At 35.0% G+C, this 26606-nt stretch overlaps 1 protein-coding gene across 5 annotated transcripts in view; it reads left to right on the top strand.

Annotated features, from left to right (window-relative positions):
- Nucleotides 1-26606, top strand: part of GRM5 (glutamate metabotropic receptor 5) — a 519134-nt gene that overhangs the window by 205216 nt on the left and 287312 nt on the right. For all 5 annotated transcript variants that reach the window (XM_077867373.1, XM_077867375.1, XM_077867376.1 and 2 more), the window contains exon 3: nucleotides 1681-1930. In XM_077867373.1, the coding sequence (XP_077723499.1) occupies nucleotides 1681-1930 (250 nt within the window). The remainder of the gene's footprint in view (nucleotides 1-1680; nucleotides 1931-26606) is intronic.

Here is a 26606-nt window from a genome sequence, read left to right as displayed (position 1 = left end):
ACCATAGAGGCTTCTTCTTATTTTATTTCTGGAGAAAAAGGAAAGATGCAGCTGGCCAACCAGTTTCTTTGGCTAGAACTTAAGCTATCCTGCTCTGCTTTGCCCATTACCGTTTTCTTAAAGATAAAATTACATAAAAATCAACTCTCAAAGTCTGAGGATCTCGTTATGCAGCAAGGTACCTGTGCTATAGTGGAACATACACAGGATTAGCAGTGATAAGTTATATGCCACTTACTAAAAGTGAACTTCAGTTTTATCAGTTGTGAGTGGAAGATAATATTACATGTCTCAGAGTTGGCGTAAGGAGCTGTGAGCTAATTTATATGAATTGACTTTTCAAAAATCAAAATGTTATACAGGTATACTTATTTTTAAGTGATCTCTATTATAGTCATATAGTGAAACTAATGCAATTGAATGCCTTGTACTTCCTTATTCATTTGGGATCTCCTCTTGATGAAATTTCTATTCCTAGGTCTAGTTGATTGTGAAGCCAGTGACCACTTGCTTGTCTTGTAATAGGCTCCTGTATTCTGTGAATCATTCCCCCTTACCCAGCTAATCTTTTGTAAACTCAAGACACTGAGCCTAGTATAATTTAGAGCCTTTTAAGGCTCTAAAAATACCTAAAATTGAAGTATCATGACCTTTAAATTGGAAAAAGAAATGTAGATATAATTGGGCTTCTAAGTTTTCTAAAAGTCAGCCATGGACAAGTGAAGGGAGCAGAATCCACTCTCTTTGATCTGAGAATGTAATACAAAATTCCACCTACTGGGTATGTAACATTGGGCAAGTGTAAAAGTAACTGCCTCATCTGTTTTCTTATCTGCAGAAAGAAAGTCATAATGTCTCACTATATTCTTGTGAGAATTAAGTGAGGTCACATCTATAAAGTTTTTGGTACACTGCCTGGCATATAGTTGATTGTCAGTATTGATCACCACATTCCATCAATTTAAAGGACCACCATCAGTCCTTAGCCCTTCACATTTGCACAAGGCTTTGGAATTATTCCCCCAAATCACTAACCTCCCTATGCTTATACAGAATGAAACTTATGAAATGTTTTTCATAAGCTTATACATTTACCTCTGACAAGACTCCAATCTCAAGCAAGGATATGGAATTTTTGGTTGGGATAAAGTCACAAAATCTTATGATTGCTAATAGAATATAATATGCATAATATTCTATAAAAATATAATGTTCTATATGCTATCTGCACAACATCTATACCATGTAAATGTATGTATTGTGTCTTTAAATACAAGAATCTGAGCCAGTGGAATAAGAGAGTCATACAATAAGAAGCAAAAGGAAGTGAGACAGAATGAAAGTACAGCAGACAAATGTCTTTCATCATCTCACACTAGAGTGTGAACTTTTTAAGTCAAAGGGGAGCTTAATTGCTTCTGCTTTTTATGCTGTTCTCTCTCTCTCTCTCTCTCTCTCAAACAAAATTTAGAGTTCAATGCATACGTATAATGTAGTTTCGTTGTAAATTGCCCAAAATGAACAAGTCATTGAAAGAGCCAAACCTCATTCAGGTCTTCAGGCTCCAAGTTCAACAGTACCAAGTCACCTTCGTGTTCCCAGTGCTTCTGCATTCTAACTGGACCCAGCGTGTCCAGCACTGCCATCTCACTACCTCTCTGCTTATCTGTTTTTACACAGGGAACTATGGAGAGAGTGGGATGGAAGCTTTCAAAGATATGTCAGCCAAGGAAGGAATTTGCATCGCTCACTCTTACAAAATCTACAGCAATGCAGGGGAACAGAGCTTCGATAAGCTGCTGAAGAAGCTTAGGAGTCACTTGCCCAAGGCCCGGGTGGTGGCCTGCTTCTGTGAGGGCATGACAGTGAGAGGTCTGCTGATGGCCATGAGGCGCCTGGGTCTAGCAGGCGAATTTCTGCTTCTGGGCAGGTGAGTGACAATGAGAAAATTCACATGAAGGTAATGCCAGGAATTTGGCAACACCAAGGGTATCTTCTGGTGCATGAGGACAGATGCTTTGGAAACTTAATGCGTGTGGTAGAAGTAGAACTTAAATATCATAAAGCACCAGAGCCTAGAGATAATCATAGAAAAGAAGTGGATATGCTATGTGCTGATTACTGATAACAGGAATCAACACATGAAGATGAGTACTTAAGTCTTAAAAAAAAAAAAAGTGACTGTAAGGAAATGAGATGGGTTCTTAGATACTTGGATCATTTTGTAATTTCCTTGGGAGGTAAATGTTTTTCAGATTTTTTTTTTCTGTTGCTTGTGAAATTGATTTTGAGAATGGCTAAACTAATTTGTGTTGTAATAGAGATTCATAGAATTTTGAGTTTTACACTGTTACCAGACAAGTTCCTAAAACATTAAATTCTACGGGGATTGACTTTAATTATCTGGATAATCCACTAGATTGGCACAACTCAGCTCATTCCCTGCTGATGCTGTTGAATCAGTATATTAGAGTTTTCTAGAGAAACCAATATAATGATATGTGTGTATGTGTGTATAGGTGTGTGTGTATGGAAAGAGAGGGAGAGAGAGAGAGAAAGAAAGTGAGATGAAAGAGATACACCTAGAGGAGCCAATGGTATAGTTGATCTGAACACTGGCAGGCTTGGGGCCTAGAAAGAGCCAATGTTTAAGTTCAAGTCTGAAGGCCAGAAAAGACCAATGTCCCAGCTCAAGCACTCATGTAGGAAGAATTTTCTCTTACTCAGTCTTTTCTGTCCTACTCAGGTCTTCAACAGATTAGATGAGACCCACCCACATTAGGAAAAGCAATCTTCGTTACTTAGTGTATTGATGCAAATGTTAATGTCATCCAGAAGCACCCTCATAGACATACTCAGAATAATGTCTAGCCAAATATCTGGGCACCCCAGGGTCCAGTAAGTCATCATATGATATTAAGCGTCACAATTCATAAAATGACCCCATAGTTTGACCATGAGAATGTAGTTCACTATTCTATAACTTTGAAAAGTTTTGTTATTGCATATCTTGTCTTAGTAGGCAGCCAATTGAAAAAATAGAGAAAACCTTGAGAACCCCTGCATCTTTCACAATATTTCTGTCCAAAATAGAAAGCTAACTCACTTGTTATTAACTTTTGATGGCTCGTTAAAGAAAACATGCTTCCTTTATTTTCTAAATGCCTAACTGACCTTCTGTGATCAGACTTGGCTCCTGTCTGGCTACATTTTATGACAGCCACTTTATGTACCTAATGCTTTTCTGTCTGACCTGATGGCAGTAGATTGATGGGACTATTTTAGTATGAGGCCAACTATCCTTCATAAAAATGATATTGAGTGAGATTCCTTTTTCACTGATGTCATACATTTTGTCTAAAATCATCCCTAGTTGGAAAGAGTGAAAAAAAAAAAAAGAAAGAAAAAGTGAGGCACCAGTTAGTTTCATACAACCCAGGAGCACTCCCACTCTGGTATTAAATTCCAAAGTGCAGTGTTAGCACTGGGATAAAAAGAATAGGAAAGAAAGAAGCCGGCTTTTAACAGTCCTCTTTTTCTAGTAGAGTATAAGAGATTCTGTAGCTCCTGTCTGCTGCATTGCCAACATTAATAAGACAAATCAGCTGCATTTGTTTTTCAACCATATGATTTGTTAACAAGTAAATGTGGGGTTTTTGTATATTTTTTATTGGAGTTTGATAACAAGTAAATGTTTTTTGATTACATGTATATAAGGGAAATATGTAGGTATTCACTATATTTACTACTTTCCATCTATATTTTTATTGCCAGCAGCACCACAAGGCCAAAATTCAATATTTTATATATATATATATATAAACATATATATATATATGTTTATATATATATAAATTAAGATTTTAAGTGAACTCTATACCCATCATGGGCTTCAAACTTACAACCTCAAGATCAAAAGTCATTCGCTTTACTGACTAAACCAGCCAGGATCCCCTATTTCATATATTTTAAAGTTTATTTTGTATATGCTATTTATAAGAAGTTCTCTCCACATCTTTGATTCGTGTAATAGTAGACATAACCTTTAATTAAATTTCTTAATTCCTTCATTTGATTGGCTAATAATAATTCAACATTTACTTGAGCACCAGTTCATTTCATCTTAGAAGAGTTTTGTTAGAAAATCTTTCTCACTCCAGATTAGAAAAAAAATATCTCCCTGTAGTTTCCACCTCTTGGCTCATATTCTTGTCTTTGAAAGTAACTTGTGGTAGTCTTGCAGATATTTGGTAACAGCATGGTCATTAGTCCCCTTCATCTTCTCTTTGAAACATTTCTACCTCTTCCATTTCTACATGTTCATGGTGAAATGAATATTAACCATTTATCAAGACCATTAATGGGATCATTTATCAAATGCTTTGTGCTAGTTACTACACTAAGCTCTGTATACACATTATTTCATGTATTCATTTGATAGATATTGACTAGCTACTATATGTTAAGATACTTGGGATACGTCAATGAATAAAACAGACAATACTTGCTACCTTTATGGATCTTACAGATGGTAAATTAGAAGGTAGCAAGTGATATGAAAAAAATCAAAGAACAACTTCATGTTGAGTACTAATATCATCTCCATTTTATAGACAAGGACTCTAAGACTCAATTTATTTATTTATTTTAAAGATTTTATTTATTTATTCATGAGAGAGAGAGAGAGAGAGAGGCAGAGACACAGGCAGAGGGAGAAGCAGGCTCCATGCCGGGAGCCTGACGCAGGACTCGATCCCGGGACTCCAGGATAACGCCCTGGGCCAAAGGCAGGCACTGAACCACCGAGCCACCCAGGGATCCCCTAAGACTCAATTTATATTGAAAACTAGAAGGCCATATAGATATATGTGTTGAAAACAAATATAAGTGTGTAATTCTAGAGACTGAGCATTCAGCACTATGTTCTGTTACTTTTCAGTAAATTTTAGGCATTCCTATTCATAAGAGTGGAAGTCTAGGATAGTGAGCAGAAAGGCAAAAAATAATAGTTTTAAGAGAGAATTTAGCACATCTACTCACTCTCACTTTACAAGCGAGGAAACTGATACCTCAGAAGTTTAGAAAATGTGGTTAAGGTCAGACAAGAGCCCAACTACTGTGGACCTAATCCAGTGCTTTTCTCTACTAGACTGTCTCCTGTAAAATAGAAACAGCAAAGAAGTTGTCTGATAGCAAACTCCCAGTTCTTCACAAATATTGAGTATATAAAGAAAATACCCTAGATCATTAAAATTTAAGATAGCATTTTTATTTTAATGCTCCTTTCTACAAAATTCAATCACCCTATAACTCCTATAGTTGACATACAATGTTACATTAGTTTCAGGTGTACAACTTAGTGATTTAGTATTTCTATGGGTTACATTATGCTCACTCGAGGTATACCTACCATCTGTCACCATATAGTGCTATTGCAATATCATTGACTATATTCTCTATGCTGTGCTCTTAATACTTTGAGATTATTTTGTTTGCATATATTCTCCCAGTCTTCCTTTATGCTCCTTCCTTCCCCTACCCAACTCAGGCCCAACTTAATATGGTTCTTAGAAACTAGAAGTCAAGGGGCACCTTGGTGGCTCAGTCGGTTTAGTGTCTGACTCTTGATTTCAGCTCAGGTCATGATCTCATGAGACTGAGCCCCACATCTGGCTGTGTGCTGGGTGTGGAGCCTGCTTAAGATTCTCTCTCTCACTCTCTTTCCACTACTCACACACACATGCCTGCTTGCTCTCATTCTCTCTCTCTCTCTCTCTCTCTCTCTCTCTCTCAGAAAAAAAGAAAAAGTAAAAGAAAAAAGGAAAGGGAAAAAAAGAAATTAGAAGTCAAGGCTATGAGAGGGGAATCTATATTCAGAACTTCCTAGAGGGTCCCATTTAACAGCCATAGTTATAAATATGTCCAGTTGCTTTGGGACAGCCATGTTTAGTAGGTCATTCAACTAAAATATATGGTGAGACTAGTAAGATAACTCTGCTGCTGAGATGACCTCATCCATCAACATACCTCACCATCTGTGCTGCACATCAGAACAATGTTAGAGTGATATAGACCTGGCCACTGGGTCTTCTCATTTGAACTCAGGATAATCTGTTGTCTTATTGCCAATAAAAATGTCCTGTCTAGGTCCCTGAAATAGTCTTGCTAAACACTTTGGCCTTGACAGTAGAATGGGATCAATAATGTGAACAGTAATAACATTTCTAAAGGGGCTAATTTTTCTAGAATGGATACCGTGTTCTAGTTCTTGGCCTGAGAAAATATCATTTGAGTTATATTATTTACAAGTTTAAACATAAATATGAACTTGGAAACAAGGACCAACTTTTAGCAAATTAGCTAAAGATTGTTTTTATCTTGTCTATAATTAACTAAAACCGTGTATCTATTTGAATTAAGAATCTCTGTCCTTCAATGTGATGATTATTACCATGCTGCAAGAGGACATGTACTTAAATTACAAAACTGTTTGGGAATTATAACCAGTATTTCTTGTCAGAAGGTTACTCTTCATCAGTATTTTTCGAAATGGAAAGGACAAGAGCTTATTCTAAGAAATAACTTTGTGGATAGAATTACAAACAATTGTTCTGCTAAAATTATTATAGAAGTATTATTCAGAGGTAGACATTAGTCTTCATCCTTGCATATTATCAGAGCATTCATTCTAAATTAAAGCCCCTTTTAAAATAAGTATACTTGTCTTCCAATGGGCCAGTGTCTTTTAATCATAATAAGAAACAAAACCAAAACTTATTTTCATTGAGTTGCTGTTATGTGTCAGAAGACAAGGGGAGAAGGAAAGAGAAGGAGAAGGAAAGGAGAGGAAATTATGAGAGGAGATGGGAGGACGAGAGAGAGAGAGAGATTAATGTTGTAAACAATGCTGAATATGTTAACTTTTAGATACCTTTGAGTTTGGTAATAATGATGCCATTTTTGTACGGGAGAGGATTGAGACTCAGAAGTTAAATGACTGGGCAAGATTACTCCAGTTTCTTATTCTAGTGGCCATTCTAAGTATCACAAAGAAGTCTTAGCAACATAAATTTTTCTACACTTAGGATAAGCTCCATTTAATTTCGCTTTATTGCTGTTTTTGTTTTAGGTTACCCTTTGAAGGTTAAATACACTTAGTAAAATGCCTTGAAAGTTATTGAAATTATAGTGATTAATTTGTAGTGCAAATAAAGCCAGCCAAACTATGCTCCACTTTGCCTGCAGTTTTCTGTTTATCTACATGAGTTGGAAAGGCCAGACTAGTTGCATATGATGCAACACCATAAGATGTTCAGTCCATAAACAAGCAATTGTCTAGATGTATCTGCCTCAGGTTATATGTAAAACTCTCTGAACCATGAGAGTTGAGCAAAAGGATAAGAGGAACTTGTGTGAAGAAGTTTGGAGAGATGCCTAGGAGACAATGTTTTCAGCCTTGTGGTATTTTGATTTTTATCCCATTATTAGAGAATCCTCTTTTTTTGTGAGGATAAGAATATGATAGGTGTTATATTTCAAAAGATAACTTGGGTATGGGTTGTGGATTAGAAAATATAGGGTAGTTACAGACGAACCAGTTTCCCTAACAAAAATGATATGATGATGAGGATCCCTGGGTGGCTCAGTGGTTTAGCACCTGCCTTTGGCCCAGGGCGTGGTCCTGGAGTCCCAGGATCAAGTCCCACATCAGGTTCCCTGTGTGGAGGCTGCTTCTCCCTCTGCCTGTGTCTCTGCCTCTCTCTCTCTTTGTGTCTCTCATGAATAAATAAATAAAATCTTTAAAAAATATGATATGATGATGGACTAAGTCTCAGATTGAGCCACTTACTAATTAAAATGTGCTTATTATGTTTTTGTTATGATAGTAGCAGGATATATGCATATGTCCAAACTCATCAACATGTATACATTGAATATATGGATTTTTTTGTGTATTATGTACAACTCCATAAGTTGAAAAAAATCAACAGGAGCTATTGGGCACATTGGATATTGCAGATGAGCATGGGAAAGATGTCAAGAGTAACTCGTAAGATTCTTGTGTTTTATAACAAGATGAATGATGATAACTTTACTGAAGTGAAGAGAGTTGGAAAAGAATCAGGTGTGAAGTAGAGAATAGATCATGAGTTCAGTTTTTATTAAAATGACCTGTTGTATGTTTCAAACATAAATATAGCCAAGAAATCAGAATATATGAGTCTGTGGCTCAAAAGAGATATACAGGCTGTAAATAAAAATGAGTGAATCATCTGAGTAGTTTAGATTTATGAACAGAAGTATGAGTATGTAGAATTCAAGTGGAGGAAGTCTAAGAATGTGGCTTTGAAAGGGATCTCAGAATGTAATGATTGGAAAAAGGATGAACTATGAAAAGGTGATAGGGAGAAGACAAATCCAGAGATGGAGGAGGAAAATGCAGAATATGTTCTGTCATCCCAGCCAGTGGAGGAGAATGTCTAAAGGAGGGGCCACCAGTGTCAAGTAATTCTAGAGCAAGTGAAAATAATACTGAAAGGACCTTTAGATTTATTGAGGTATATTTATTAATTGGTGATTTAGCAAGACATGCACAAATGGAGAGATTAAATTAGATTCTGAATGAAGTAGCTAAGATGTAAGGAGGTGAGAAAATGAACCCATGACATATAAGCTGCTGTTTTGTGAAGTTAAACTAATTTTAAAAAAGGAGAGTGGAGAATGATAAGACTATCTCTTGAGGAAAAATGAGACAGGTTTTTAATATAGTCAAGTTTTTTTTCCCCCAAAATGTAATTATGATCATGAAAAAATGTTAACAATGAACAAAGCTATACAGTGAAAAGCATTTACATATTTATATCTGTATTTATACACAGTATTAATAAATTATTTGGTACTTGCTAATTGTATAAGGGAAAACTGGCATTATAATATTTTAATTTGTACTTCTTAGTTATGAGTGAGTTTCTATATCTTTCATGTATGAATAAGTGATATATTTATATTTTCTCCAAGCTTCATGCCTTAGTCAATTTTTTCTGTTTATTTCTCCTTATTAATTTATACAGAAGTACTTTATAGATTAAGGAAAGTGGTTCATTGACATATGTAGCAAATATTTTCCCTCTTGCTATTTGCTTTTGACTTTGTTTATGACATTTTGGACAATGCCAAACTTTTTCTTTTATGACTCACAAGGATTTGTATTTTGCATACAGAGGCCAGTCACAGAGGTTTAATTTTAGGATCCAAGTAGGATAAGGGAGTTTAATAAATGATGGAGAACAATTAATTGTGCAAAACCCCTAATATGTGGGAATGCGTGGCATTTGAAGCATAGATGGAGGAAGGAAGCAAGCTGAGAAGGTCAACTCCAGAAGTGGGACATAATTTTTTTTTTAAAACGAGGTTGATATGGTTAAAGGTTTGAAAATATAAAAGTCACTTGATAACCCCTCTATTCTTCATAATTTTGGAGGCAAGAAGAAATTGTATGTGTGTTGTGGAGTTGGGAGTAGCAGTGATTCGAGAGATTATGAGTAAAGGTTGGAGAACAAGGAAAACTACACTGTTAATAAGTGGTTTTATAGGTTATCTTTATTTTATATTATTCCATCAGTGACAAGCAGTAGGGAAAAAATGATCTGGCTATACTATCCTGGAGAAATACTCTTAAAATAACAGCAGATTTAACATTTGCATATGTACTTTCTCATCAAAGATTGTAATGAATTCTCACTGTTGGAGTTTTAAACGTTGATTAAACAACAGCTCTGTTCTCAAATTAAAAGCCAATGGGAATGAGTCATGGAGATTAACATACATATCAGTTAATTAGAGACCAAGTCTTTGATCTGTGACCAAATGAACCTCCTAACACTGCCACTCAACCCTAGAGTCACAGGCAGAGCTGGACAATAGCAAGAGTTTCCTGCTTTAGAAGATGGCTTTCAGAATGACCAAAGGAAGACTCTTGGATTCAGAGGACAGACTGCTCCATAAAAAGAAGAGGCTGAGTCACACCTGGTGTTTCCACCTCACCAGACAAGCCAATCACTCATTCCAAGGGGGAAGGGAGGGAGATGGTAAAGACAAACTGTGTGCTTTCTTTCCATTCTTTTCTCTCCTGGAATGTGGAAATCTCTCTGGAATGCTACTTTGTGAAATTCAAAGAGTGAGAAATATTCTTCTTTCTCCATCCTTTCTGAAGTAGATAAAGAATATTAACTTGACTTTACAGATGAAGACACTGAGCTCAGAGACATTACCTGTCTCATTAATATCACTGTGCTTATTAGATGTGCAGCTGAAATTTAAATGAAACCAGTTGCTTTGTAAGGTGCTATGGATCTGGCAACTGAAAATGCCCAGAAGGAGAACAAAAGACCTTGATGTTATTGGACAGAGAAAGGTTCCTGTGTGAGCATTGGACAGAGAAAAGTTCCTGTGTGAGCAATGAAAACAACAAATGACTACAAAGTCCTCTTCCAGTACTAGGGCTTGTGCTTTACAAGCATCTGCATCTCAGAGGATTCCGGTAGTTTTAAGATGGATTGCACTTGCAAAATATGTTTAAGTAAAATTTAAAATAATTGGATGATAATAATAGCTCTTTGTGGGGTGCTTTTTGTGTAACAAGCACTGCCCTGAGTGGTTGGTTTTCCTGTATTAATTTATTGACTTTTCATAACAATCCTATTTGAATAGTGTTATTATTAACCTTATTTTATTGCTGAGGCACAGAGAAGCAAGCAATTTGCTCAAGATCATACACGCAGTAAGTGGCAGAGAGGGCATTAGAAGGTAGTCTATATCCTTGACCACCATGATAAACTATTTAGATTGTTGATAATTCTTAATTTCAGTAATAAACTTGATTCTTATGGCATAAAGATAAAGATTACTTTATTTTTTCTATTATTAAAATAGACAATCTTTAATAAAGAAAAATAGGAATTAAAGAGGATTGTGAAAGAAAGATCTCCCCTCCACTTCCTCCTTCTTAAGATAAATAAAACCTAGAGCAATCCAACATTCTATAAACCAGAAGAATTCAATGATTAGGCAGACTTTTCAGTCTGCATTACCATTTTTCTATGGAAACAACCCAATGAAATTTAGTTTTCAGCAAATAGAAGAGTTTAAGTTTACTTTATAAGAAAATCAAGTACCCAGATTGGCAAGGAAGAGGTCAGACTTTCACTCTTTGCAGATGACATGATACTCTATGTAGAAAACTCAAAAGTTTCCATTAAAATGTTGCTAGAACTGATAGAAGAATTCGGCACAGTTGTAGGATATAAAATCAATGCACAGGAATCTGTTGCATTTCTATTCACCAGTAATAAAGCAGCAGAAAGAGAAATCCAAGGAATTGATCCCATTTACAATTATACCAAAAACCATAAGATACCTAGGAATAAACCTAACCAAAGAGGTAAAAGATCTGTACTCTGATAACTATAGAACATGTATGAAAGAAATTGAGGAAGACACAAAGAAATGGAAAAACATTCCATGCTCATAGACTGGGAGAACAAATGTTGTTAAAATGTCTATATTACCCAAAGCAATGTACACATTCAATGCAATCCCTATCAAATAGCACCAGCATTTTTCACAGAGCTGGAACAAATAATCGTATAATTTATGTGGAACCAGAAAAGACCTCAAATAGCCAAAGTAGTGATGAAGAAGAAAACCAAAGCTGGAGGCATCACAATTCCAGACTTCAAGCTGTATTACAAAGCTATAATCATCAAGAGAGCATGTTACTGGCAATAAAACAGTCACATAGCCCAGTGGAATAGAATCAAGAACTCAGAAATGGACAAATAATTCTATGGTCAACTAATTTTTGACAAAGCAGGAAAGAATAGCCAATGGACAAAATAGAATAGCCAAAAAGACAGTCTCTTCAATAAATGGTGTTGGGAAAACTGGACAGCAACGTGTAGGAGAATAAAACTGAACCACTTTCTTACAACATACACAAAAATAAACTCAAAATGGATGAAAGACCTATATGTGAGACAGGAATCTATCAAAATCCAGAAGAGAACACAGGTAACAATCTCTTTGACCTTGGCCAGAGCAACTCCTTACTAGACAAATCACTGGAGGCAAGGGAAACAAAAGCAACAATGAACTATTGGGACTTCATCAGGATAAAAAGCTTCTGAACAGCAAAGGAAACAACAAAACTAAAAGGCAACCTACTGGATGGGAGGATATTTGCAAATGACTAGAAAAAGATTTGGTATCTACAATCTATGAAGAACTTAAACTCAACACCCCAAAAAATACAGCCAATAAATGGGCAAAAGACATGAACAGACATTTTTCCAAAGGAGACATACAAATGGCCAATAGACACATTAAAAAAATATTCAATATCACTTACTATCAGGGAAATACAAATCAAAATAACAATACTGGTCAAAATATGGAAAGATCCCAAATGTCCACTGACTGATGAATAGATAAAGAAGATGTGGTGTATTGGAATATTACTCAGCCATCGAAAAGAATGAAATCTTACTATTTGCAATGACATGGACAGAACTGGAGTATATAATGCTAAGTTAAATAAGTCAGAGAAAGACAAATACCGTATGATTTCACTCATATGTGTAATTTAAGAAACAAAAGTGATGAACATAGGGAAAGGGAAGGAAAAATAAAATAAGATAAAAAAGAGAGGGAGGCAAACCATAAGAGACACTTAACTATAGGGAACAAACTTAGGAGAGGTGAGTGGGGAGATTGGGTAATTGAGTGGTGAGCATTATAGGTGGTGAGCATTACTGAATGTAATGACACTGGGTGTTAAATGCAACTGATCAATCTTTTGAATTTTATCCCCTGAAAATAATAATATACTAAATGTTAACTAACTTGAATTTAAAGAAAATCTTAAAGAAGGAGGAGGAGGAGGAGGACTGATCAAACACCTGTGAAGAAACAAAAGCAAATGTAGAATATTATTCTGTGGTGAAACCAGATGAAGTTCATTTATTCTTCCATTGTTTTCTGGAAGACTAATATAATTTGGTGCAGTGACTATCTTATGTACATGTTTCTATTAGTTGGAGGACACTGTGATAAATCATTCTAAAGTAGTAGGTGGCTAACTTTGGTCCATAGGTCAAATCCCCCTCCTGTTTTTGTAAATAGTTTTATTGGAAACACCACACTCATTTACACAAGGTCTATGGCTGTTTTGGTGCTACCTTGGTAGAGCTGAGTGGTATAACAAAGACCACATGTCCTATAAATTCCAAAATATTTATTATATGGACCTTCACCAAAAAAAAAAAAAGAAAAAAGAAAAGGAAAACAAACAAACAAACAAAAACAAACAAACAAAAAAAAACCTTGCTGACCCCTGATCTAGAGGGGTTTTATTCCCGTCTGTTGAGGTAGTTCTGCTTACTTACATACATATTAGAACCTTGAGTATTTATTCAGCATAGTCGTGGTTTGCATATAAATTTCACATTCTTTTCAATTCTCCTTGAGATTTGAAGGCCCCTGCTGGATCATGGGATCAGACAGTTCTAGGAATTTTGGTTAGAGTTAGAGGCACAGAACTGGGTGCTATGTTTATCATGGAGAGGAGACCAAGAACAAAGGAGTCTTTAAATTTTTATTTTAGCATTCTGGAACATAATGTTCAAAGCAATTGAAACATATGATACATTTGAAATACCTCTTTATTCAATCCTGAGTGATTTAATTTTATCTAAAGTTAAAAAAATGCTAAATTTAATAAATAATTCAGTGTTTAGTTATAAATATTAATCTTTCTAATAAAATTATTTATATTCCTCTCATTTGCTATATCAAACTGATGACATAGATTAAAAGTTTATCCCTTCTCTTTCAATCTTCCCCATTTTCCTGAGAGTTATTTTAAAAATTTAGTTATGTAATCCTTCTGCATAATAATCTTACTTGACTCTCTTTTTCTTTCATATTCAAATTTCTAATTTGGCATACATGGCCCTTTAAAATATGGCCAAATCTGCCAATAATTTCCTATTATACTCAGGGGTGAGAGTTAAAATATTTAACAACTAGTGAGACATAGGTCCAACTAGAACAGATGAGAATCCTAACCAATGGGTAAATCTGTGCCAATGCATGCCACCTGAATAGTGAAATTATTATACTTCTACATTCCTCTTGCTGCTACCAACTCCTTATCTTTCCTATATCAAAACTCTTATAATTCCCCAAACATACGCTTGAAGTATTGCCTACATGGTCTTCTCCTTGGAATGATCTCTGTCTTTTACTATGAAACTCAAGTTTGTCATGCGAGCGTGACCCAACAGTTTCAAAGACTTCCTAAATTCTAGTAGGACTTCCAGAGATCCCTTAAAGCCCCTAAGACTTTCATTTCTATTTTTCTGTTTTCCTCTTCCTCTTCTCCACTGGAATATGAGTTCCCTGAGGTGTGTACGCAAAGGTTTATTGGTCTCTGTAACATCCAGTCCCTAACATGTTATTAACATTTAAGAATAGCTGTGTCCATAGAGGAAAATCAAGTGTGGCAGTTTCCTCAACTCCATCAGCCTAAGTAAAAGGCAGGCTTCTCAAGCATTTAGGGAATAGAAAACATCATGTGAATGTAGGCCACTCTGCAAGGAAGCAAACTACAAGCCCCGTGGCAGAGGGCAGAGGTAATTCCTAGGACATACTCTCTATGATTTCACAGGAGACATATACTTCTTAGATTTCAGTATAGAATCCTGAGCTTCTGGCCCTCACAAAACACATCACTGAGAAATGAGGCACTTTCTGTGAGGCTGTATCATGCAATCAACTAATCAATCACTTACAGTGGGAAAAGTCAAATGATTAGTAAAATGGTGAGGTAAAGAATGAACATGTTTGGACACATGTCTCTGCCATTTCAAAGGAAAGTTTCAAAGTTTTAGCTTCTTGTGAAGGGAAAGAAAACAAGTTTAGTTTTCTTAGTACTCTGACCATGATGCATTAGCCTTGCCAGCTATGGTGAATGTAGAATAGAAATGGTTCCGTTATTTGTTCAGAACACTTGAAAGTTCTATTGTCTTCTATTGTGTTATGACATGAATGCAAATCTTTATTTTCCAAGGTGGTTTGTAGAGACTCTCAATTTAAGATTCTTGGACCCTTAAATCTGCTGTGTCTGTTTGTTTAATAGGCAAGTTTTTAGAGCAGCTTTAGGTTCACAGCAAAGTTGAGAGGAAGGTACCGACATTTCCCATAATCTCCCTCCCACACACATGCATAGCCTTCCCATTATCAGTATTCCCCACCCACAAAATATATTTATTACAACTGTTGAACCTACATTGATACACCATTGTTATCCAGAGTTCATAGTCTACATTATGTCTTGCTCTTGGTGTACATGCTGAGTGTGGAGAAATGTATAATAACATGTATCCACCATTATAGTTATACAGAGCATTTGCACTATCCTAAATAACCCTCTCTGCTCTGCATGTTAATTGCTCTCTCTTTCTCTCCACTAACCTTTGGAAAAGAATGATGTCCTTACTATCTCCATATTTTTGACTTTTCCAGAATGTCATATAGTTGGAATCATATGGTAGGTAGTCTTTTCAAATTGTCTTCTTTCACTTAGTAATATGCACTAAATTTCACCCATGTCTTTTAATAGCTTGATAGCTCATTTCTTTTTAGTAAATAATATTTAGGAATAATATTTCATTGTCTGGGTACCAGTTTATTTATCCATTTACCTACTGAAGGACATCTTGGTTGCTTCCAAAGGTCAGCAATTATAAATAAAACTGTTATAAACATCCATGTGCAGGTTTTTATGTGGGCATAAGTTTTCAGTTCATTTGGGTAAATAGCAAGGAGCATGATTATTGGATTATAAGGTAAGAGTATATTTACCTTTGGAAGAAATTGCTAAACTACCTTCCAAAGTGACTGTATCATTTTATATTTATATCAAGAATGAGTAAAAGTTCCTATTGCTTCGCGCAGTCTTGCTCTTATAATACACACATTCCCACCACACCAAGTTTTTCTTTATTTTTTGTTTTTGGCATTTTGGCTTTTTTTTTACTCTGAAAATGTTTTGCCATTTTTTTTTTTCATGTACATAATCAAATACGATTCTTTTATAGATTCTGGAGTTTCTTCTTTGATCAAAAAGCTTTCTTGAAAAAAAGTTTTCTCTGAAAGCAACAGTGTTTGTTTTACCTTTATTCATTTAATCCAACCTGATTTTTTTCTTTTTTTCTGAAGTTTTTATTTATTTATTTGAGAGAGAGAGAGTGAAAGAGATAGAGCATGAGTGGGTGAGGGGCAGAGGGAGAAGCAGACTCCCTGCTGAGCAGAGAGCTCAATTTGGGGCTCAATCCAGACTTTCCAGGATCGTGACCTGGGCTGAAGGCACGCACTTAACCAACCTAATCACCCAGGTGCCACCAACCAGAATTTTTTCCAATTAAATCTATGCAGTAAGAGATCCATCATATTTTCTTTAAGATAGATTCTCAGGTGTACCTTCAGGGGTTATTTTTTTTTAAGATTTTATTTATTTATTCAGGAGAGACTCAGAGAGAGGCAGAGACATAGGCAGAGGGAGAAGCAAGCCCCATGCAGGGAGCCCAATGGGGAACTCAATCCCAGGATCCCAGGATCAAGGCCTGAGCCAAAGGCAGACACTCAACCACTGAGCCACCGAGGCATCCCCTTTGCAGGGGTTATTAAATAAATAATCCTTTCCTAGTGAAATAACAATGTTTCATATATTAAATTTTACACTTTTAAAATTAAATATTTCTGTAAACTATTATATAATTTAAAATTTTTCTCTTTATTACCACTGTTTTGTTTTTTGCTAGTGGCAGAGTGTTTTTACTAAATTATCTTTTTAGTGAACTTTAATAACTAGTAAAGCAATGCCATACTAATTATTATTTCCATAGTTTTTTGTTAAATATTGTTCATCCCTAAAAACTTTAGGATTATTTTTCTAAATATGAAATTCGGTTTCTAAATATTAATTTTTGAAGGCTTGAAATTTTAATGATATTAGATGTTCAAATCCAAAAATAGGGGATGGATTTTAGTCAGATTTTTATATCTTTTCACAAAGATAGATTGCTTTATGAAAATTTTGTATTTTTATTGAATTTTTACTCTGGCAGTTTTTGTTAGCGAAAAGCAATGTGATGTTTGTATAATTCAAATTCCTTTTTTTAATTTTTGTAGCTTTTTCCATAAGCTACAAAGCTTTGGATTTTCTAGATATGCAATAGTTTTGACACAAAATAATTGATCACTTTCTCTCCATTACTTATACTAATTAGGTTATTTTCTCAACTTAATGTATTCACTCTAAAACTCTAAAATCTAAAATCTCTAAAACACTGGTGTAAAATAGTAATGATAACAAATATCCTTTCCTGTACTTGATATTGATGAGATTAGTTTGTTATTTTACTACTTAGAATGGAATTTTTATATTATTGTCTTTAACATATTTACTTATTTTCTTCTTTTTACATTGTCATTTTAGCAAGCATTGGTGCTCATATCTTCAGATCCAAATACACAGACTAAAGAATAAACACACAGAAACACACATTCATACAAACTCTCAAACTTAAATTAGAACAGATAAAATAAGATGTGAAATTAGGAGCCTAAGTGGTAAATTTGCAGTGTGCTCTATCATAAAGAATACTTTTTAAAGTGACATTTGGATTTGTTTCAAGAGGGCAATCTAAACACACCAGTTTAGCCTTCCTCCTGCCTCCAAATCCATGAAACTGACCTGCCATTTCATTTAGAGTAAAAGCCACAGCCTTTATGATATTTTACCAGATTCCCACATATATATCTCCCAGCCCATGTCCTGTTGCTTCTCTCCTCTCTACTCCAGCCCAGCCACAATGTTCTTCCTACTGTTTCTCAAAAAAAATCCAACTTACATGTCCACCTCAAGGACTATATATTTAGTGTTCCCCTTGCCTTGAAACAGTCTTTTCCCAGATATTCTCATCACCAGCTAATTTACCTGAAGTCCAGTACATTCTATGCTACATAATTTTCTTATTCACTTGGCTTATTGGTTTCTAGTCTGTGCTAGAAGTTTAACTCCAGGAGGGCAGGGATCTTTATCCTTTTGTTCATTGCTTTATACTCTGTCTTTGGAAAACCACCTGGTACCTAATAAGCGCCTAATAAAATCATCTTTAAGAAGCTGGAGAGGGGCACCTGAGTTGGGCTCATTCTGTTAAGTGTCTGTCGTCAGCTGAGGTCATGATCTTGGGGTCCTGGGGTCAAGCTCTTCATTGGACTCTCTACTTTGTGGAGAGTCTGCTTCTCCTTCTGCCTCTGTGTTGGCTCATGGTCTCTCTCTCTCTCTCTCTCTCTTTATCTCTCCCTCTCTCTCTCGTTCACTCTCTCTCAAGTAAATAAATACAAATCTTTTTGAAAAATAAAAAAGAAAATCTGGAGAATGCTTAACTCATATTTTGGCAGAGAGAATTTTTTTTTTTCATTTCCCTGTTAGGACTCTGGAATCATCAGAGATCAGAGAGAGCAGGTCTGGGAGAAAAAAGAAGTTTCACATCACCAACCAAGTAAGAAGTTTTATGATATCAGAACAGCTGAGCTAGTTCCCTTGCTCTCAACAGCCTCATCATACCTGCACACTCTTTGAACAGTTGTTTCCTCCTTTGTCCCAAAACAAAGCTGCGGATAGAAAAAGGGGCCTAATATATTTGGACAAAATTAAAATCTAAGAGTTCTAGAGATCTCCGTGAAATATGAGGACGTGTATGGGGGTGAGTTATGTAAGACCCAGAAAGATAAGATGTGCTTGAAGATTAGGGTATTAAAATACAAAAATGCTGATAGGGAACAGTGCCAAATGAAGTCATGGCCCAGGAGGTGGCCCTGGGAGAGGGTGACTGAGTTAATGTAGAAGTAAATGGTACCACCATTCACTCACTGATCATTACTTACATGAATGTCAAATTTACTAGGGTTTCAGTGTTTTTAGTGTTCAGATGTCCATATATCTCAAAAAAAAAGGAAATATGTCATTTGTACAAATCACAGCCCAAGAAGAAAACGTTATTAAAAAAAAATCCATTACAAATAAACCTTTTGTCTCCCACAATAGAATTTTAGTTCTGATAATATGCCAAAAAACTTATAAGATATAACTACATTTAATATGGTAGTCTCAAGAGATTACTATAGCTTGACAATTCCATTTTTACATTTTTGCAGTTTTTATAGCAGGCTGGATTATGTGGCAAAACAATTGAAAAAGTCAGTGGTGGAAATTCCTGTGGGAAAATTTCATTTTTTAAAATGTTGCAAATCTTATGACTTTTAAGTAGACTAGGAGGATTTTTTTTTGGCTTAGAATTTGCTACTGTACATTTTGAGGCAATATCATAGCTATAACAGTGCAAATACCTTATATTTCTGTAGTTTCTTTAAAGATTACAAATGCTTTTATGTGCATTATGCAATTTAATCCTCCTTGCTCAGTAGATGCATGATAGTCATCAGTGAAAATATGTCCAGATGGCTGAAAATGGACATCAGCCATCCAAATAAGCACTAAACTGGTAGCCACCAAATGCAGGCTAATGGGTCCTTAGAAAGATTTAATGAAAATTTCAAAGGTCCAAAATGAAATTAGGCAAACAAAAAATTATGTGTTCATGTCTATTCATTTGTATCTGTGTATTAGTTGGTGTCTGTTCTTATTTTAAAAATAAATTTTCCAATCATTTATTTCTTTAAGTATTTATTTGGTATTTATTATATTGCAACACTATACATTTAATATAAGATAGCAAAAGTGACCAATGTAACCTTGTCTTCTGGAGGATTTAAATGAATAACAAATCAAATATTTAATTCTTTGTTTTTATCTTTATTGAGTTATAGCTGATACACAATATATTGCACACGTTTAAAGAATACATCTTTGATGAGTTTGGGTGAATGCCTAACCTCTGATGCCGTTACCACAGCCAAGGTGCTAAACATATCTATCATTTCCAGAAATTTTCTTGTGTTTATATGTATTGTGTGTGTTTTAGTAAGAATACTTAATGAGAGATCTATCTTCTCAAAATATTTTAAAAATATTTTAAAGCTTTTAAACTTTATTGTTAACTAAAGATACTGTATTGTTAACTATAGGTACTGCAGATCTCTAGAACTTATTCACCTTGTATAACTAAAACTTTATATCCATTGTAAAACAATTCCCCACCAGCTGCCAGCAACCACCATTTTATTCTTTCCTTCTATGAGTTTGACTTTTTAGAGAACTCATACAAGTGGAATCATGCAGTATTTGTCCACCTGTGACTGGCTTATTTCACTTAGCATAAGATTCTCCGGGGTCATCCATGTTGTAATAAATGTCAGGATTTCCTTCTTTTTTGTGGCTGAATAAAACTTTATTTGTATGAATATACCATATTTTCTTTTTAGAAAAAATATTTTATTTATTTATTTGAGAGAAAGAGAGCAGGAGGCAGGAGCAGAAGGAAAAGCAGACTCCTTACTGAGTGGGGGAGTCCAATGCAGGGCTTGATCCCAGGACCCTGAGATCATGACCTAAGCTGATGTCAGACACTTAACTGACCCTCATATTTTCTTTATTTACTTGTCAACGGAAAGGTGGGTTGTTCCCATATTTTTATTATTGTGAATAAAGCTGTAATAAAATGTGGAGATACAGATATCTCTTCAAGTTTTTATTTCAATTTTTTTGAATATACATCCAGAAATGAGATTACTGAATCATATGGGACTTCCATTTTTAACTTTTTGAGGAGCCTCCATACTAGTTTCTATTGTGGCTGCATCATTCTACATTCCTACCAACAGTGTATAATGATTACAATGTCTGCACATCCTCACTGATACTTATTTCTTGTCTTTTTCATAAGAGCCATCTTAACAGGGATAAGATGATATTTCATTGTGGTTTGACCTGCGTTTCCCTGATGATTAGTGATATAAGGCACATTTTCATATATCTGTTGTCCATTTGTATTCCTTGGAGAAATGCCTATTCAAGTCTTTTGCCCATTTTTTTGTTGAGTTATATGAGTTTTTATATATTTTGGTTATTATCCTCTTATCAGATAAAGGATTTGCAAATATTTCCTGCCATTCCATAGAATGCCTTTTCAATCTGATTGTTTTCCTTGCTGTGTTGAAGCAAAGTTTAATAAGTGCAGTGAAGAAACCATTTTTTTTTGTTTTTGGAAGTAAAATATTATTTAATAATTAGTGATAATTTGTTTTGCTAAAAGTTGGAAAATAGAAAATTTAATTGCAATGTTCTGCTGACTTTAAATTATTTTGTTATCATAATGGTATTTGTGGATCACCATTCAGGACTTCCCCATGATGTGCCTATATTTCTAAAGACACTATTCCAGGAGTAGTGATGAGTTTAAAAGCCAATTTGACACCTACAGTGAGACTTGTCTTTTTCTTTTATATAAAAATAATTCCTTCTTGTTATATAACCCAGTAACTACCAAAAAAATACATTGTATTTGAGTTTCAAATTAGAGTGCAGAATATAGTTAACATTTATAATATATATTACATATATGTATGTATATATGTATATATAGTGTGCTCATTTTTATATGCATGAATACTGCACACATAATCATTTGTGTAAACCTAAACAACATATTTTTAATCTTAGATATGTAAGCTCATATAAGTCAATACTCATGAGTTCTTATGAAAACTACCACTACTGACCGTGAGTGTAGTCTAAAATAATTGTGTGCCCTACACAATTCTTAGTACCTCATCTGATGTGTTTAGGTTTTTTCCTTATATTTTCATCTGCAAATTTTAATTCTTTTTACCTCTCTGTTGGCTGTTCAATTTACCTTCATGATCATCCATTATTTCAATTAATGGTCTAAAGATCAACTGAGCTGGATCTTGAATCCTTTGTTTAAGTTAAGGTTGTTCTTTACTCAATTACTGCTGAATTTTTTCTTCCTTGATTTACACCATTTCTGCTAGTCAATAAGGCAAATGCCACCCAAACAATGTAGAAAGATTTTCACTATTTCGCCTAGTTGCCTTCAATTTTTCCTACCAGAGGCACTATGTTAGCACTAGCCCAATCATTTAGGAATACTAGAGGCAGTCCTATTTGCTTTATTTACCACTCTGTCATGTTAATTATATTAATTCAGAAATAAGTTATGTCTTAAATCAGCAAATCAATCTTTCTACGACTTTTATCAAGACAAGGGAGTAGATATCACTTAACATACAGTTGTGGGTCTCTCCCATAATATCTCAACAATCAAAATAAATAAATAAATAAATAAAAAAATAAAAAATAAAATATCTCAACAATCCCTGTAAAATAAGATTGACAACACAAATCACAAGTGGGGTGCAATGAATGTTATACACTTGAAAAGGCTGCTTTGTGTTTTAAATATGAATAAATCATTCAAAATATGAAAGAGAGGGGGCTCCTGGGTGCCTCAGTTGGTTTAGCAGCTGCCTTCAGCTCAGGTCATGATCTCGGGGTCCTGACAATGAGCCCCGCATTGGGCTGTCTGCTCAATGGGGAATCTACTTCTCCCTCTCCCTTTGCCCTCCTCCTGCTCATGGTCTCTCACTCAAATAAATAAGTAAGATCTACAGAAAATATGAAAGAGGAAAGACAAGCTGAACTCAAATGATTATGTTTTAGAATTAAGTTTATTAGGGTAAATACTGGCTTAAGCCATAAGAAAGATTATCCCTGTTTTTTTATTTCTGAAGGAACACTGAAAGAAGATAAGGTGGCTTGGGTTTTAGTGAGTGATACTACATGCTTTCTTTGATATTTTCAGTCATCCTACTTTATTTCACCTTTAACACACTGCATGTTCAAAGTATATATATTTCCTAAAGGATGATGGTTAAGAATATCCAGTCTAACAAATACACGTATAGCACCCCCTCACACACACACACAAGTGCATAGACACATGCAAAAGCTGCTTAATGATTTAGAACTTTCTAAATAAGCCATAGAACTTGTGTATGGGTTGGTAGGGGGAAGGACAAAACACATAAAGGTTCAAAAAGATGGAAGGATTCCTTCATATAATCTAGCCCTGGAGGCGGTTATTATCCACAATTCTTCTCTTAAACCACTGCAGCACGTTGTGAAGCTTTAAAAGCCAATCCAAACAACTTCCAATAATGAATGTTGAACACTGGCATTTAATTCCACTTTCTCCTGAATGCCTCCAAACTGAATAAAGTGAGGTTTTTCCTTAAATTATATGAAGACAAAAAAAATGAAAGAAAACATGATAAAAACACAAATCGTTAAATGGATAAGTGGTAGAAAGAAAGAATGAACTAGAAAGAAAGCCAAATTCTCAGCCAAGAAACAAGCCAATATATAATACAGAACACTCCCAAAGCTCAGGAATTTGTTATAGTAGCTACCTCTGGAAGCTAGGCTTTTAAAAAAGCAGAAGTAATTGAAATTTTGCATAAGCTTAAACATCTCCAGAATCCCACTTGGATTCTGGCAGAAAAGTTCAAATTTATTCAGAGTATAGGGCAAAAAAGAGGATCTTTGGATTGAAGGGCCCAAGCCAGTTGAGAGACAAGCACTGTATTTATGGGGAAATAAGTAAATGTTCACACACCAAACATTGACAGCCATAGTCCTCTTCCTTATTTGGGATGCTAACATATAGGCAGCCAGATCTTTCTCTCTAAGCAGAGGAGTGGAAGTACCTTCTACCCTGAGACATGTGACCAGCCTTACTTCAGGGATGGCCCAATGAATAGCCCAGTAAGGACTGCCTGGTAAGAAATCCACAATAGACAGAATTTAAAGCAACAATCATACAGACAGACACTTGCTAGGCTTGAGAAAAGCATGGAAGACATCAAGAAGAACCTTCCCTCAGGGATAAAAGAGCTAAAAAACAATCAGGGATAAATGAAAAATGCAATAACTGAGATTCAAAACCAACTGGATATAATGACCACAAGGATGGAACAATCAGAGGAATGAATGAGTGATATAGAAGATAGAATTATGGGAAATAATGAAGCTGAACAAAAGAGAGAAAATGATGGATCTCAAGAGTAGATTAGGGAGCTCTGATTGCATTAAAACTATAACGTTCATATCATAGGAGTCCAGAAGAAGAGAGAGAAAAGAGAGAAGAAAGTTTATTTGAGAAAATTATAGCTGAAAATTTCCCTAATCTGGGGAAGGAAACAAACATCCAAATCCAAGAGGCACAGGGAACTCTCACCAAAGTCAACAAAAGCAGGCCAAAACCAACACATGTTGTAGTTAAATTTGCAAATTATAGAGATAAAGAAAAAATCCTAAATGCAGCAAGACAAAAGACGAAGTCCCTAATTTACAAGAGAATACCCATAAGGCTAGCTACAGATTTCAAAGAAATTTGGCAAGGCAAAAGGAGTGGTATGATATAGTCAATATACTAATTGGGAAAAATCTCCAGCCAGGAATACTCAATCCAGTAAGGCCATTCAGTATAAAAGGAGAGAGAGTTTCCCAGCAAACAAAAAATAAAATAGTTTGTGACTACAAAACCAGCCGTGCAAGAAATATTAAAGGGGACTTTTTGAGTGGGAAAGAAAGACCAAAAGTGACAAAGACTAAAAAAAGAAGGAAGAAAATTTCCAGACAAAACAAGTAAAAAATGGCAGTAAGTACATATCTATCAATAATTATTCCACATGTAAAATGGCCTAAGTACTCCAAATAAAGGACATAGTATATCAGAATGGATTTTAAAAAAAGCAGGAATCATCCATTTGCTGCCTATAAAAGACTCATTTTAGACCTAAAGACACCTGCAGATTGAAATTGAGGGGATGTAGAAAAATTTATCATGCAAATGGACATGAAAAGAAAGCCAGAGTAGCAATACTTATGTCAGAGAAACTAGATTTTAAATCAAAGACTGCAAAAAAGAGATGAAGGGGGACACTGTATCATAATAAAGGGGATTATCCAACCAGAAGATCTAACAATTATAAATATTTATGCCTCCAATTGTGAACACCCAAATATATAAAACAATTAATAACAAACATAAAGTGACTCATTGGTAATAATACTATAATAGTAGATGACTTTATAACCCTGCTCACAATAGCTAGAGTAACAGGCACATAGATCAGTGGAATATAATAGAACTCAGAAATGGACCTACAACTCTATGGTCAACCAGTCTTTGACAGAGCAAGAAAGAATATCCAATAGAAAAAAAAATAAGACAGTCTATTCAACAAATGGTGCTGGGAAAACTGGACCACGACATACCACTTTCTTACAACATGCACAAAAATAAATTCAAATTCAATGAAAGACCTAAATGTGAGCCAGGGAACAATCAAATTCCTAGAGGAGAACATAGGCAGTAACCTGTTTGAGCTAGACCATAGCAACTTCTTACTAGATATGTCTCCAGAGGCAAGGGAAAAAAAAGCAAAAATGAACTATTGTGTCTTCATCAAGATAAAAAGCTTTGGCACAGTGAAAAAAACAATCAACAACACTAAAAGGCAACCTTCAGAATGAGAGAAGATATTTACAAATGACATATTTGATAAAGGGTTGGTATCTAAAATATACAAAGAACTTATAAAACTCAACACCAAATACAATCCAGTTAAGAAATGGACAGAAGATATAAATGGACATTTTTCCAAAGAAGGCATCCAGATGGCTAACAGATACATGGGAAAATGTCTATCACTCATCATCAGGGAATGTAAATCAAAACTACAATGAGATATCATCTCACACTAGTCAGAATGGCTAAAATTAACAGCATAAGAAATAGCAGATGTTGGTGAGGATGTGGAGAAAGAGGAACCCTCTTACACTGTTGGTGGAAGTGCAAACTGGTGCAGCCACTGTGGAAAACAGTATGGAGGTTCCTCAAAAAGTTAAAAATAGAACTACCCAAAGATCCAGCAATTGCACTACTAGGTATTTATCCACAGAATACAAAAATACTGATTTGAAGGGATACATGCACCATGATGTTTATAGAAGCATTATTAACAATAGCCAGATTATGAAAAGAGCTCAAATGTCCATTGACTGATGAATGGATAAGAAGAGGTGGTATATGTATACATACATAATGGAATATTACTCGGCCAGTAAAAAGAATGAAATTTTGCCATTTGCAGTGATGTAGATGGAGCTAGATGCTATAATGCTAAGTGAAATAGAGAAAGACAGATTCCATATGATTTCACTCATATGGAATTTAAAAAAGAAAAGAGATGAACATGGAGCGGGGGAGGAAAGAGGCAAATCAGGAAACAGACTCTTAACTATAGAGAACAAACTGAAGGTTATCAAAGGGGAAATGGGAGGATGAGTTAAATAGATAATGAGTATTAAGGAGGGCACTTACTGTGATTAACATGGGTGTTGTATCTAATTGATGAATCACTAAATTCTGCACCTGAAACTAATATTACACTGTATGTTGATGAACTGGAATTTGAATAAAAACTTGAAAGAAAAA

Source organism: Canis aureus, chromosome 23 (assembly GCF_053574225.1).
Source record: "Canis aureus isolate CA01 chromosome 23, VMU_Caureus_v.1.0, whole genome shotgun sequence".
Lineage (NCBI taxonomy): Eukaryota > Metazoa > Chordata > Mammalia > Carnivora > Canidae > Canis > Canis aureus.
Note: the sequence above shows the minus strand (reverse complement) of the source record. Positions and strands in the feature narration are given on the sequence as shown.